Consider the following 14,993-nt stretch of genomic DNA (forward strand, 5'->3'; position numbering starts at 1 on the left):
ACATCCAAAGTTTTTAATTTAGACCTAAATGTTCACTTCCTCCATGTTGTCTTTTAGTATTACTTAACAGCCTTGTTGCAAACAGAATAGATTATTTGGAGTGTAATTTTTTTTAACACAAACTTCCATCTTTTCACATATTTTCATACAGTCCAGTAATGTGGAGGGAATGTAATGTTGTTGATACTCTGTATTTTAAATTATTGCGGTAGCAGCATCATGTTATTGGTATGCGTGTCACCAGCAGGGACAAGGGAGTTTGTTAGGATCAAAATAAATATGAAAGAAGCAAAACCCAAGTAAAAAGTTAGAGGAAAACCTGCCTCAGACTTCTGAATATACCCTTGGGTGGAGTTTTATTTTTCAGCGAGACAATACACATTTTAATGCCAAAGACACACCCGAATGGTTTTCCAAGTGCTATTGAGTGTTCCTGAGTGGTCCAGACTCAGTCCTGATTTAAATCTGCTTGAAAATCAGAGACAAGTTTTGAATATTTCTGTACATCAATGATTCCCAACCAATGAGCTTGAGCAATTTTGACAAAAACAATGGAATGCCACCCGAGAGGCGCAGCCTTCTAAGGCACTGCATCGCTGTGCTTGAGGCAATTAGATATCACGAAATTGGGGAGAAAAAAGGGGGTAAAATACACAACAACAAAACATTTATGATATACTGTATGTTGCCCCAACAGTAGTGCAAAATAGGTAGAATCTTATTCAAATCTGTGCGTAAAGTAGAGAATCTCACACATGCACAGAAGTTTCGGACCTTTACCTATTGGGAAGAGGGTTCCAGAGGATATTTATGCTGTGTTCATAATGTCTAGTCAATTCTTAAATACGAGCATACGACTGGGAAAAATCCACTTGAACACCCCTCTAGCTCGTAATTACTAGTGGTAAACTAGTAGTCTATCATTTCTGAGCTCCCACATGATGAACTCCGACTTCACCTACTATTTTTAATTAATTAGGAAAAGTTTCTATATATTTTTTTTCAAGGCTACAACTGTGCAAGGAGCGTGTAGACTTTCAATAGGCATTATAGCTCTGCTGGAACCCATCTGTCTTATAGGTAGATTAGATAATATAAAATCCATGCGCTTACTGTGGGTGAAAAGCTTACCCTTAGATCAGACCGATATTATTATTTAATTTCTTTTACTTTTTACCCCAAAATTGGTAGATACAGTCTTGTCCCATTGCTGCAACTCCCGTACGGACTCGGGAGAGGTGAAGGTCGAGAACCATGCGTCCTCCCGAAGCACGACCCTGCCAAGCCGCACTGCTTCTTGACACAGTGCTCGCTTAACCCGGAAGCCAGTCGCCCCAATGTGTCGGAGGAAACACCGTCCAACTGCTAACCGTGTCAGCGTGCATGCGCAAAGCCCGCCACAGGAGTCGCTAGAGCACGATGGGACAAGGACATTAACCTGGTAAAGGAATACACTTTCTGGCCTAAATACAACACATCACTGAGTAACTGCCTCCTTATTTTCAAGCATGGTGGTGGTTGCATCGGCAAATATTGGGGAGTTTTTCAGGATAAAATTAAACGGGATGGAGTTAAGCTGTGAGAGGATTTCACCTTTCTGCAGGACAATAAACTACAACACAAAGCCAAATCTACATTGGAGTTGCTTACTAAGAAGTCAGTGAATATTCCTAAGTGGCCAAGTTACAGTTTTGACTTGAAATACTATGGAAAGAAAATTGCTGTTTAGCCACTATTCTGACAGAGCTTGAAGAATTTTGAAAATAATAATATGCAAATATTGCACATTCCAGGTGTGCAAAGCTCTTAGAGACTTACCCAAGAAGACTCACAGCTGTTATCGCTGTCAAATGTGTTTCTAATGTGTATGGACTCAGGGAGGTGAATACTGATGCAACGTCTATCTACATTTGATTAATAATCTTTAAGAAATGTTTGCATTTTTCTTCGACTTTGACAGAGTATTTTGTGTAGATTGTTAAAAAATGACAATTACATCTATTTTAATCCCACTTTGTAACACAAAAATTATGTGAAGAAATCCAAGGGGTCTGAAAACTTTTGCAAGGCAATGTTCATGTAGAAATGGCATCAGAACATTAACATAAGGTTTAACCATATACATCTTTCCATCCTAGGTCTCTGCTAGATGCACAGTGAAGTATCCACAATGGTCACAGAAATGTCTTGAGGAGTGCTGTACTGGTCTGAGAGTGGAGGAAGTTAGTATGAGTATTGTCCCAGTATCCCAGGTCCAGTGGTGATGTCATGGCCTCCACGGAATGATCCCAAACTGTGTTAAGGGAAAGGCAGGAAGCACAACGTTTCTCGTAAGGCTGACATGTTTATATGCAACCACATTCTCAGGTCAGTACATCATTTTTGTAATTTCTAACCCCAATGCTGCCAGTGCCTTGAAGTAATTTTTGTGTTGAGCAAGGTAGGGTGAAGATTCTATTTCCTAGGATATGTGCTACTATGGTATAGCACTGTATCTGTATTGTATTCATTTAGCATGTTGACGCCACTCCCCAAAATCTAACATCAATATATACATTATATACATTATCATTCAAAAGTTTGGCACACCTACTCATTACAGGGTTTTTCTTTATCGTTTACTATTTTCTACATTGTAGAATAATAGTGAAGACATCAAATCTATGAAATAACACATATGGAATCATGTAGTAACCAAAAAAGTGTTAAACAAATCAAAATATATTTTATATCTAAGATTCTTCAAAGTTGCCACCCTTTGCCTTGATGAAAGCTTTGCACCAGCATCAACCAGCTTCATGAGGTAGTCACCTGAAATGCATTTAAATTAACAGGTGTGGTTTGTTAAATGTTAATTTGTGGAATTTCTTTCCTCCTTACTGCGTTTGAGCCAATCAGTTGTGTTGTGACAAGGTAGGGGTAGTATACAGAAGTCCATATTATGGCAAGAACAGCTAAAATAAGCAAAGAGAAACGACAGTCCATCATTACTTTAAGACATGAAGGTAAGTCAATGCGGAACATTTCAATAACTTTGAAGGTTTTTGTGACTGCACTTGAAGAAACGATCAAGCGCTATGAGGACCGCCACAGGAAAGGAAGACACAGAGTTACCTCCACTGCAGAGGATATGTTCATTAGAGTTACCAGCCTCAGAAATTACAGCCCAAATAAATGCCTCACAGAGTTCAAGTAAGAGACACATCTCAACATCAACTGTTCAGAGGAGACTGATTGAATCAGGCCTTCTAAAGGACACCAATAATAAGAAGAGACTTGCTTGTGCCAAGAGACACGAGCAATGGACATTAGACCAGTGGAAATCTGTCCTTTGGTCTGATGAGTCCAAATTTGAGATTTTTGGTTCCAACCGCTGTGTCTTTGTGAGATGCAGAATAGGTGAACGGATGACCTCCGCATGTGAAGCATGAAAGAGGAGGTGTGATGGTGCTTTGCTGGTGACACTGTCAGTGTCAATTCAAGGCACACTTTTAACCAGCATGGCTACCACAGCATTCTGCAGCGATATGCCATCCCATCTAGTTTGCGCTTAGTGGGACTATCATTTGTTTTTCAACAGGACAATGACCCAAAACACACCTAGAGGCTGTGTAAGGGCTATGTCACTGAGAAAGATAGTGATGGAGTGCAGCATCAGATGACGTCTTCCACAATCACCCGACCTGAACCCAGTTGAGATGGTTTGGGATGAGTTGGACCACAGAGTGAAGGAAAAGCAGCCAACAATTGCTCAGCATATGTGGGAACTCCTTCAATATTGTCTGAAAAGCATTCCCCATGAAGCTGGTTGATAGAATAACAATAGTGTGCAAAGCTGTCATCAAGGCAAACGGTGACTACTTTGAAGACTGTAAAATTTATTTTGATTTGTTTAACACTTTTTTGGTTACTACATGATTCCATGTGTTAATTTCATAGTTTTGATGTCTTCACTTTTATTCTACAATGTAAAAAATAGTAAAAGTAAAGAAACCCTTGAAACCCGTGCAAACATTTGACTAGTACTGTATGTACCGTTGAAGTCAGAGGTTTACATACACCTTAGCCAAATACATTTAAACTCAGTTTTTCACAAATCCTGACATTTAATCTCAGTAAAAATTCAGTGTTTTAGGTCAGTTAGGATCACCACTTTATTTTAAGAATGTGAAATGTCAGAATAATAGTAGAGAGTGATTTATTTAAGCTTTTATTTATTTAATTACATTCCCAGTGGGTCAGAAGTTTACATAAACTCAAGTAGTATTTGGCCTTTAAATTGGTTAACTTGGGTCAAACCTTTTGGGTAGCCTTCCACAAGCTTCCCACAATAAGTTGGGTGAATTTCGGCCCATTCCTCCTGACAGAGCTGGTGTAACTGAGTCAGGTTTGTAGGCCTCCTTGCTCGCACACGCTTTTTCAGGGATTGAGGTCAGGGCTTTGTGATGGCCACTCCAATACCTTGACTGTTGTCCTTAAGCCATTTTGCCACAACCTTTGAAGTATGCTTGGGGTCATTGCCCATTTGGAAGACCCATTTGCGACCAAGCTTTAACTTAGTGTCTTGAGATGTTGCTTCAATATATCCACATAATTTTCCTACCTCATGATGCCATCTATTTTGTGAAGTGCACCAGTCCTTCTTGCAGCAAAGCACCCCCACAACATGATGCTGCCACCCCCGTTCTTCACAGTTGGGATGGTGTTCTTTGCAAGCCTCCCCCGTTTTCCTCCAAACATAACGATGGTCATTATGGCCAAACAGTTCTATTTTTGTTTCATCAGACCAGAGGACATTTCTCCAAAAAGTACAATCTTTGTCTCCATGTGCAGTTGCAAACCATAGTCTGGCTTTTTTTATGGCAGTTTTGGAGCAGTGGCTTCTTCCTTGCTGAGTGTTTCCTCCAGCATCTTCACAAGGTCCTTTGCTTTGGTTCTGGGATTGATTTGAACTTTTCGCACCAAAGTACTTTCATCTCTAGGAGACAGAACGCGTCTCCTTCCTGAGTGGTATGACGGCTGCGTGGTCCCATGGTTTTATACTTGCGTACTATTGTTTGTCAAGCAAAGAGGCACTGAGTTTGAAGGTAGGCCTAGAAATAAAAGGTTGAAGGTAGGCCTAGAAATCAGAAGCTTCTAAAGCAATTAAATAATTTTCTGGAATTTTCCAAGCTGTTTAATAAAAGCACAGTCAACTTAGTGTATGTAAATGTCTGACCCACTGGAATTGTGATACAGTAACTTATATGTGAAATAATCTGTCTGTAAACAATTGTTGGAAAAATTACTTGTGTCATGCACAAAGTAGATGTCCTAACCGACTTGCCAAAACGATATTTTGTTAATAAGGAGTGGTTGAAAAACAAGTTTTAATGACTCCAACCTAAGTGTATGTAAACTTCCAACTTCAACTGTATGTATGTATGTAGGTATGTATGTATGTACTACGTACACACACACACACACACACACACACACACACACCGAGACACGCTTTTAAGTTCAGAGTGACAAGTTACAATGTATATATGTAGCAAACAGAGTGAGCAGTGGCAATTAAAAACATTTTAAAAGCTTTTGATGCATTCAGAGTCCTTTGGGGGTTTTCAATTAGGTAAATGCAGATAGGCAACCCTATGCTGCAGCCTAATTATTTAAAACCTATATGCTGCATCAATTGGGCTACAGGTTATAATGCTTTTAAAGGGTCAATTATATTTCAGATTCACAGTCATTCTACAAAAACAAATATCCCCCTACTAGCTTTGCCCCCGCTGCTGAAAAACATCCCAGGGTAAACTCTGGATATGGTATTGTATGGCATGAATTTTAAGTCGCTCTCGATCAGAGCATCTGCTAAATGACTAAAATGTCAAATATGTGTGTGCCTCACCCGTCCAGTAGCAGCACAGCTCCCAGCAGCAGTAGCAGGACAGCCAGCAGACAGGAAGAGATCACTGTGATGACCACCATTCCCCCAGAGTGCTTCCCTATCCGCTCATCTATGGAGGACCAGGACCTCGCTGCACAGACAGAGAATACTTTTTTTTTTAAAAACCTCTGAGTAAAATTGGCCTTTAAGAGGGAACACAATAAACCATTTTCAATTCAGGCCAGGTCTATTAGCTCCCCCAAGTGGAACAACCGTTAAACATCTTGTGCTGATTATAGGCTATATCTGTGTAATAATAATGTTCATAATTTATTTTAGTGGCTTTATCTTACTTGATGTTAGAGAAATGGGATATGACCATTTAGACTCTGAGACCACTCCTCTGGAGACTGGATCAATGAGGATGTACTTCACCCTGAAAAATAAGAAAATACACATTTACACATGACCAGGACTGACCTTAAAAAGACCACAACAAATCCATCAATTATACTTTTCAATTAGTTGGGATTTAGACATTCCTAGCTGTTAAAAGTCAGTTGCTTTCAAGACTGTCAATGACAAAAGCATCCTTGATGTATATTGCTATGGTATTAATACCTGACAGTGGAACCCGGAGGTAGGATCCCATTGCAGTTGGTGTTGGTGCAGTTGCCCTCCGCACCTACTCTGAAGTACTTGATGCCAGGCAGCTGGCCACAGGGGAAGTCCTTAGGGCGACCCAATTTGGTGACAAAGTACATTCTATTAGTCTGGCTGCTGAAGGCAATAGGGTATGGAGAGGCACTGACGATCTGTACTGCTACCAGCTTGTCAATGTCAAAGTTGTTGATGCCTGATGTGCAAAAGGGCCATGAGAAAAGACAAAATGATCAATGGGCTGGACAATCGTACATCTATCTAGTATTTGATTTGATTTTGATTTAGCTGCACTAGAATTGTAATCTGATGGATGAATCATTATTAATGATTGTATCAAAGTTAAGATACGGTCCCTCGATGTCTTTAAATACTTTGCCACATCCAGTTGAGACCAACCTGGTCCAGAGGCGATGGCAGCCCATACTTGACAGGTGCTTTGACTGCATTTGAGCTGGGTCAGTGTGTTGAAGTAGCACAGAGGCTGGCCCAGCACAATGGTAGTGCTGGTTACCCTGCCGCTCGCCTCATAGGGGAGAATCTCAGGAATATGATCAAGAGACACAACTACACAAACAGAACAGAAAAACTATTTACTACTTTTTATGCTGTACATTTTAAACCAGAGCCACATGAAACCTCACAGTATGGCTCTGTATCAAACTATTTTTCTCAAAGCTGGGCCACACTGCTGTCTTAGAAGTAAGATCAGAAACATTTCCGGAGAAGATATCAGTTTGTGAGTAGTTTATCTAATGGCCTCTTTCCCTAATACCCTCCCATGGAAGATGATAAACAGCCCTTAAGAGGAAGGGGTGTTTATTTGCTCATTATCTAGCGAGTGGACTAGATTCTACATTCTGAGAAACATACTCTTGATTTTGCTGTCTGATCCTGATGCAAGACATTTATACAGATGTACACCACTCACTACCAATCTACCAGGGTTTGGATGCTATCTGTGGGAGAGCACAAGAAACATGACTCTTGTTTTTCCTCCCAGTCTTGTCATGTTACAAAATTATTGAATCTGTCCCTAGTCTCAGACAATGGGAGGACAATACATGCTCAAATGATAATTACTGTAGAAAGGCCTAATTATGCTTTCTCAGATTGTCATTACTTTCAGATGGATAGTTGTATTCACTACAGTAACTATTAATATCATAACTAGCTGTACTGATCTCTGATGCTGCAGTAAAAGTGCATAGAAATCTAATTTCTTGTTTTGGATAGTGAAAATCCCACACACATGTAGTGGCTCAATGAGGAGCTAGGCCATGGTGTATACAGACAACATTTGCACTGCAAACATCTCTTAAGGTTGAACAGTAAAACATGTGGGGGTAAGCACCCTGAGCAGGAGAAAGCACCATGTCCATTTTCCTGAAAAACCAGTCTATCCTATTATTTATCATCCAAGAGGAATTTTTCCTTTCGAAAAATATTGAAGGGCATGTTTGGAATAAGGACACATTTCACATCCAACTAAAAACAAACACTTATATTCAAGTAACCATCTTTCACCTGTTCGTGCTCTTTTAATGTTGCCCAAAAGCATAATTTATGGAGTAAAACTGCCCTAAAAACGATTCTATGACCTATTCTACATCAACAGCATTTATCAATTTTAGCTTATCAATTGATATTGATAAGACCAAATCGAATCATTCAATCTGCTAATAAAAAACGTTAACCAGTATGGCTGCATAAAGCTATAAAGTATTGTTAAGTATTCTGTTTACGATCATCAAACATTGATTTGGGTCTTGTAACACTTTGATCTTTATAAGTGATAGCCTATTTTCAATAACTTAAATATAATAAAAACTAAATTAAGAGCATTCTTTCAACATGATAGCCTGTATGTACGTGAAGGGCGGTTAGAATAAAATAAAGTATTAGGTCTATTCAAAACATTGTGGCACATTAAAAGATTTAAAAGATTAACAAACATTGTCCAAGTTATCACTACCTCCCCCGAAACATATAGGCCTGGCTGTAACACTTACTTTGCGGTCGGACTCCGAACATAAATGCACTTAAGATAGATGTATATGATAACATGTACGTCCAAGACATCGCAGTTATTTTGTGGTTGATACTGTCAAAAATGTGCCCCCGATGTTTCTACTAGTAGTATTTCGCTCGACAAAATAGATTTTCCAGTAAGTTACCGTGCCTTCTCTGTGGTGTGTGCAGGTGAACTAAAACTGTAGGTGTTACGTTAGTAGTCTGTGGGAGTTCACAGTTCCCAGGGAAACGCTATTAAACGTTTGTCAAGGACAAAACTTTAAAAGTATAATTAATTTAGCTAAATTATAACCACTAAATCGTAAGCCTCCAATCATAATATAAGATTAATAAATTCCTACAAAATATACTTCCATACTTTTACTCAGGGCCAGACCTATGCATAAGCGATATAGGCGGCCAATTTGGGTCCCGCCACCAAAAATATATACAAAACTTAGTAGTGTTGAGAGTTAGAATAGTAGAATACACAAGGTGATGTTTCAAAATGTGTTTCTGCATCATAAAGGTCTACCTGAACCAGAATGCCTGAGACCCGAGCGGGTCCAGGTCCAGAATTAGTCCTTCTGTCTGTATCAGGTCCTGTTTGATTGTCATCGGGTCTTGGGTCTATGTAACTACAGCTGATAGACCCGAGTGGACCCGACCATGGCTCTACATAGCCTATAGCATATTTATTTTATGCTAATAAGGTGAATTTATTGAGTTATAGAAGGCCTAGCCAACATTTAAATATATATTGTTAACCAGAAGAGCAATCAATCAACCAATCAAATGTATTTATCAAGCCTTTTTTACATCAGCCGATGTCACAAAGTGTTGAAAGTTAGAATTTGGCTGAAAAACATAATTTTGTCACTTTGGTCCAATCGGGTCTGGTCTAGAGCCGGACTTGTTAAGGTACGGGATCTAGGACTGGTTGTCCTAGGGTCCATTCGGGTTTGGGTCTGATTGTTCTGTTTGGGCCCGAGTCCCCCCCTTTTTTATTGATTAAGTCAGTAAGGGTCTGATTGTCCTTGGGTCTATTCAGGACCAACTTTTTGGACCAGAGAAGACCTCTAGTGCATCAGCAGTTTCCCTCTTGTTGTGTCAGTCACTGACAGTCAATCAAGTAGCCCATATCAGCTAACATTTTTTCAGTTGGTAGGTTAGTCTAGCCAGCTATCTAAACTTGTATACACAAAAAAGGGTTCTTCAGCTGTCTCCATAGGAGAACGCTTTTTGGTCCTAGGTATAACCCTTTTGGGTTCCATGTAGAACCCTCCGTGGAAAGGGTTTTACATGGAACCCAAAAGGGTTCTACCTGGAACCAAAAATTGTTTTTCAAAGGGTTCTCCTATGGGGAACAACATTTTGCTTACGGCCCCAAAAGGGCTAGGGGGCTTACTGTACATTAATGCTGCAAATCTGAACACACCAGGTGTGTTTACACATTACACAGTAATGATGACGCCATATAGGGGACATGAGAGAAATGGGTTGTTATTATTATGTTCTTCTCTTTCTATTTTAAAAAAATACAACTAATATGAGGTTAAATAAGCTTGATTCACTTGGTGCACCCAATCATTGCCTCCAAATACATGTAGCCTATAATATGTGACTTTTAGCATTGTATTTTAAACATGGCTCAACTCAAGTTATTTTTAATGAAACAACAAAAGTAGACCTCTAAATAGCCATCAAACTAGTTATTAATTTGCATTCTCCCCCAGCCGTAATATCATAAACATATTGATCATGAATGGACCACTAAATGCAACATTTTCCTCTTTCAAACCCTCACTACGATTCTGTGGCTGGTTTTGGCAAATCATAGTCAGTGTAGCTCTTGAGCCTAATTGGGTTAGTGGAATTTTGGACATGAGAGGCTGTGGTTCTCTGTGGCTCATCCTCATAAGCAGGGTTTACATAGGGGGACGAATCCTTCAAGCTGTGAGTGGCATACATGCACAATGATCCTGGAACTTGGATGGTCTGTTTCTCCATCCGAAAGCAACTGCAGAGGACATAGAGGGTTGGAAAAATCTATTAATGTCAGGTAGCATATTAGATACATGCTACACAGCAGACTATGGAAATGGACAGTCAAATCCAGATAAACCCAGCAAAAAAAGATACTTCCCTTTTTCAGGACCGTCTTTCAAAGATAATTTGTAAAAATCCAAATAACTTCACAGTTCTTCATTGTAAAGGGTTTAAACACTGTTTCCCATGCTTGTTCAATGACCCATAAACAATGAACATGCACATGTGGAACGGTCGTTAAGACACTAACAGCTTACAGACGGTAGGCAATTAAGGTCACAGTTATGAAAACTTAGGACACAAAAGCCTTTCTACTGACTCTGAAAAACACCAAAAGAAAGATGCTCATCTGCGTGAACGTGCCTTAGGCATGCTGCAAGGAGGCATGAGGACTGCAGACGTGGCCAGTACAATAAATTGCAATGTCTGTACTGTGAGACACCTGAAACAGACCTACAGGGAGACAGGACAGACAGCTGATCATCCTCACAGTGTAACACCTGCATAGGATGGGTACATCTGAACATCACACCTGCGGGACAGGTACAGGATGGCAACAATTGCCCGAGTTACACCAGGAACGCACAATCCCTCCATCAGTGCTCAGACTGTCCACAATAGGTTGAGAGAGGCTGGACTGAGGGCTTGTAGGCCTGTTGTAAGGCAGGTCCTCACCAGACATCACCAGCAACAACGTCGCCTATGGGCACAAACCCACCGTCGCCGGACCAGACAGGACTGGCAAAAAGTGCTCTTCACTGGCGTGTCGCGATTTTGTCTCACCAGGGTGATGGTCGAATTCGCGTTTATCATCGAAAGAATAAGCGTTACACCGAGGCCTATACTCTGGAGTGGGATCGATTTGGAGGTGGAGGGTACGTCATGGTCTGGGGCGGTGTATCACAGCATCATTGGACGGAGCTTGTTGTCATTGCAGGCAATCTCAACGCTGTGCGTTACAGGGAAGACATCCTCATCCCTCATGTGGTACCCTTCCTGCAGGCTCATCCTGACATGACCCTCCAGCATGACAACCAGCAGCCATACTGCTCGTTCTGTGTGTGATTTCCTATATGACAGGAATGTCAGTGTTCTGCCATGGCCAGCGAAGAGCCCGGATCTCAATCCCATTGAGCACATCTGGGGCCTGTTAGATCGGAGGGTGAGGGCTAGGGCCATTCCCCCCAGAAATGTCTGGGAACTTGCAGGTGCCTTGGTCGAAGAGTGGGGTAACATCTCACAGCAAAAACGGGCAAATCTGGTGCAGTCCACGAGGAGGAGATGCACTGCAGTACTTAATGCAGTTGGTGGCCACACCAGATACTGACTGTTACTTTTGATTTTGACACCCCCTTTGTTCAGGGACACATTATTCAATTTTTGTTAGCCACATGTCTGTGGAACTTGTTCAGTTTATGGCTCAGTTGTTGAATCTTGTTATGTTCATAGAAATATTTACACATGTTAAGTCTGCTGAAAATAAACGCAGTTGACAGTGAGAGGATGTTTCTTTTTTTGCTGAGTTTAGATACACACGTCAGCAGCTGGACCATCTCCATCCCTATTTTAAACCATTATGAACCAACAAGCACAACTCTTTTGGGCATAATGTTGCAGAACATAGAACTTCCCAACAACGGTCCCGATGTCTATGAAATTCAACTGGGAAAGGTGGTAGGTTATGTAACTCACAGGGCGTAGATAATCATGATGAGCAGCAGCAGCAAGGCCAAGAAGACACACAGAATAGATGTTATGACAGTCATGGCCGCCGACCTTCCCGCAAGAACATAGTAGTTATATAGTAGTTATTCGAGGCATTGGAAGAGAAGGTGGTCAGATCATGAGAGGCTGTCAATTGTCAATGTTGGAATTCGTGTTGTCGGCATCAAAAGTGCTGCCTCCTGTTGAACAATAACAAGGATGTAGAATAAGAAATAACAAAAATTCAATTCTGTCCTTTCTTTTTATTTGTTCTTTCTGTATGTGAAGTACTTCATACTGTAGTAACTTTGGTGCACCCAAACTTTCTAAAATGTTGACATTGCATGTCTTTTTATTTATAAATCAAAGATTTAAGAATGTCCAATTGCTCTTCCTGTGTGCCATATGATTTTATATTTCCTTTGAAAAAAGAGAATTCCAGTACCTGTATCTATTGCCGGTACCAGCCATATTTCACAGGTAGCAGAAGAGCAGGACACATTTTTCAGACTGTCGAAGTAACACCTTGGAGGCATCAGTATCACTGAATTGGAGGTTAGTTTCCCAGCCAAGCTGGAAGGTGTTATTGCAGGAGTGTTGTTGACTGATAAAACTGTGAAAGGACAAAGATAAATACATAGAAAAAGCTAATTTGATCATTAGAATGACATAGAAAAGGTTCTTATCTAAAATGTTTCCTTTTTGTTTTACAGATACACTCACCTTTAGGGTGTGTCGAGTGGAACTAGAAGGTTGTATAAAAAGAAAAGGACCACTTTATGGACTTTCTATCCAACTTCGCAGCAATATATTTTTAAATAGAGACACATGTCATCTTGATCATGTTGCACTTATTAAATAATGGCCCGATTTCTTAATACTGGCTAAACCAGTGAGGGAGGTCATGTTATTGCGCAACAAACTGTATGAGAGGTCACACTATTCATGTTCAGTCATGCCAATTGGATCTGAACAGTATACCTACCAACTGACCACACACTGGTTGAATCAACGTTGTTTCCACGTCATTTCAATGAAATGACGTTGAACCAATGTGGAATAGACGTTGAATTGACGTCTGTGCATAAGTGGGTAGTAATTGATTCTCCTCTCAAATTGTAGGTGAAGTAGAAATATTTTCCATATGAATACAGGTTTACAGGAATACAGGTCCAACCTGTATTTAGGGGGTTAAATCTGTCAGTTTAAACTCAATCCACCGCATCCGCCTATGGCTGCCTTCTGCATCTGCTGTGGAAGGTGGCCGAGCTACAGCGGTGTTTGTGAGACAATGAGACATTCCGTGAATTTTTTGGGGGGGGGTCTTCTCACGAAAACATCGGTATGATTTGGACTACCAAACTATTATGTTTGACCCTCACGAACACGTTGGTGTTCTCCGTTTTCCACATTTTGTTACGTTACAGCCTTATTATAAAATTGATGACATTCCCCCCCCCACCCCTCAATCTAGCAGATTTATTAATATTATATTATATTTACATAAGTATTCAGACCATTTATTCAGTACTTAGTTGAAGCACCTTTGCAGCGATTACAGCCTCGAGTCTTCTTGGGTATGACGCTACAAGCTTGGCACAACCTGTATTTGGGGAGTTTCTCCCATTATTCTCTGCAGATCCTCTCAAGCTCTGTCAGGTTGGATGGGTAGCGTCGCTGCACAGCTATTTTCAGGTCTCTCCAGAGATGTTAGATCGGGATCAAGTCTGGGCTCTGGCTGGGCCACTTAAGGACATTCAGAGACTTGTCCCGAAGCCACTCCTGCGTTGTCTTGGCTGTGTTAGGGTCATTGTCCTGTTGGAAGATGAACCTTCACCCCAGTCTGAGGTTCTGAGAACTCTGAAACAGATTTTCATCAAGGATCTCTCTGTACTTTGCTCCATTCTTGTCCTCGATCCTGACTAGTCTCCCAGTCCCTGCCGTTGAAAAACGTCTGCCACCATCATGCTTCACCGTAGGGATGGTGCCAGGTTTCCTCAAGATGTGACGCTTGGCATTCAGGCCAAAGAGTTCAATCTTGGTTTCATCAGACCAGAGAATATTGTTTCTCCTGCTCTGTGAGTCCTTTAACTGCCTTTTGGCAAACTCCAAGCTGGCTGTCATATGCCTTTTACTGAGGAATGGCTTCCGTCTGGCACCTCGACCATAAAAACCTAACTGGTGGAGTGCTGCAGAGATGATTGTCCTTCTGGAAGGTTTTCCTATCTCCACAGAGTTACTCTGGAGCTCTGTCAGACTGACAATCAGGTTCTTGGTCACCTGCCTGACCAAGGTCCTTCTCCCCCGATTGCTCAGTTTGGCCAGGCGGCCAGCTCTAGGATGAGTCTTTGCGTTTCCAAACTTCTTCCATTTAAGAATGATGGAGGCCACTGTGTTCTTGGGGACCTTCAATGCTGCAGAATGTTTTTGGTATCCTTCCCCAGATCTGTGCCTTGACAATCCCACCTCGGCGCTCTACGAACACTTCCTTCAACCTCATGGCTTGGTTTTTGCTCTGATATGCAGTCAACTCTGGGAACTTATATAGACAGGTGTCAGCCTTTCCAAATCATGTCCAATCCATTGAATTTACCACAGGTGGACTCCAATCAAGTTGTAGAAACAGCTCAAGGATGATCAATGGAAACCGGAGCTCAATTTAGATTCTCATAGCAAAAGGGTCTGAATACTATTT

General features: G+C 41.0%; 1 protein-coding gene across 1 annotated transcript; it reads right to left on the reverse strand.

The window, feature by feature from the left end:
- Positions 1 to 1,701: 1,701 nt before the first annotated feature.
- On the reverse strand, positions 1,702 to 8,821 carry LOC139419484 (uroplakin-3b-like). The gene is made up of 6 exons (XM_071169433.1): positions 8,545 to 8,821; positions 6,932 to 7,099; positions 6,494 to 6,728; positions 6,226 to 6,308; positions 5,894 to 6,023; positions 1,702 to 2,293 (listed from the first exon to the last, which is right to left on the reverse strand). The coding sequence occupies exons 1-6, from the start codon at positions 8,612 to 8,614 to the stop codon at positions 2,224 to 2,226; spliced, it is 756 nt and encodes a 251-aa protein (XP_071025534.1). The 5' UTR covers positions 8,615 to 8,821; the 3' UTR covers positions 1,702 to 2,223.
- Positions 8,822 to 14,993: the final 6,172 nt, after the last annotated feature.

Source organism: Oncorhynchus clarkii, chromosome 10 (assembly GCF_045791955.1).
Source record: "Oncorhynchus clarkii lewisi isolate Uvic-CL-2024 chromosome 10, UVic_Ocla_1.0, whole genome shotgun sequence".
Lineage (NCBI taxonomy): Eukaryota > Metazoa > Chordata > Actinopteri > Salmoniformes > Salmonidae > Oncorhynchus > Oncorhynchus clarkii.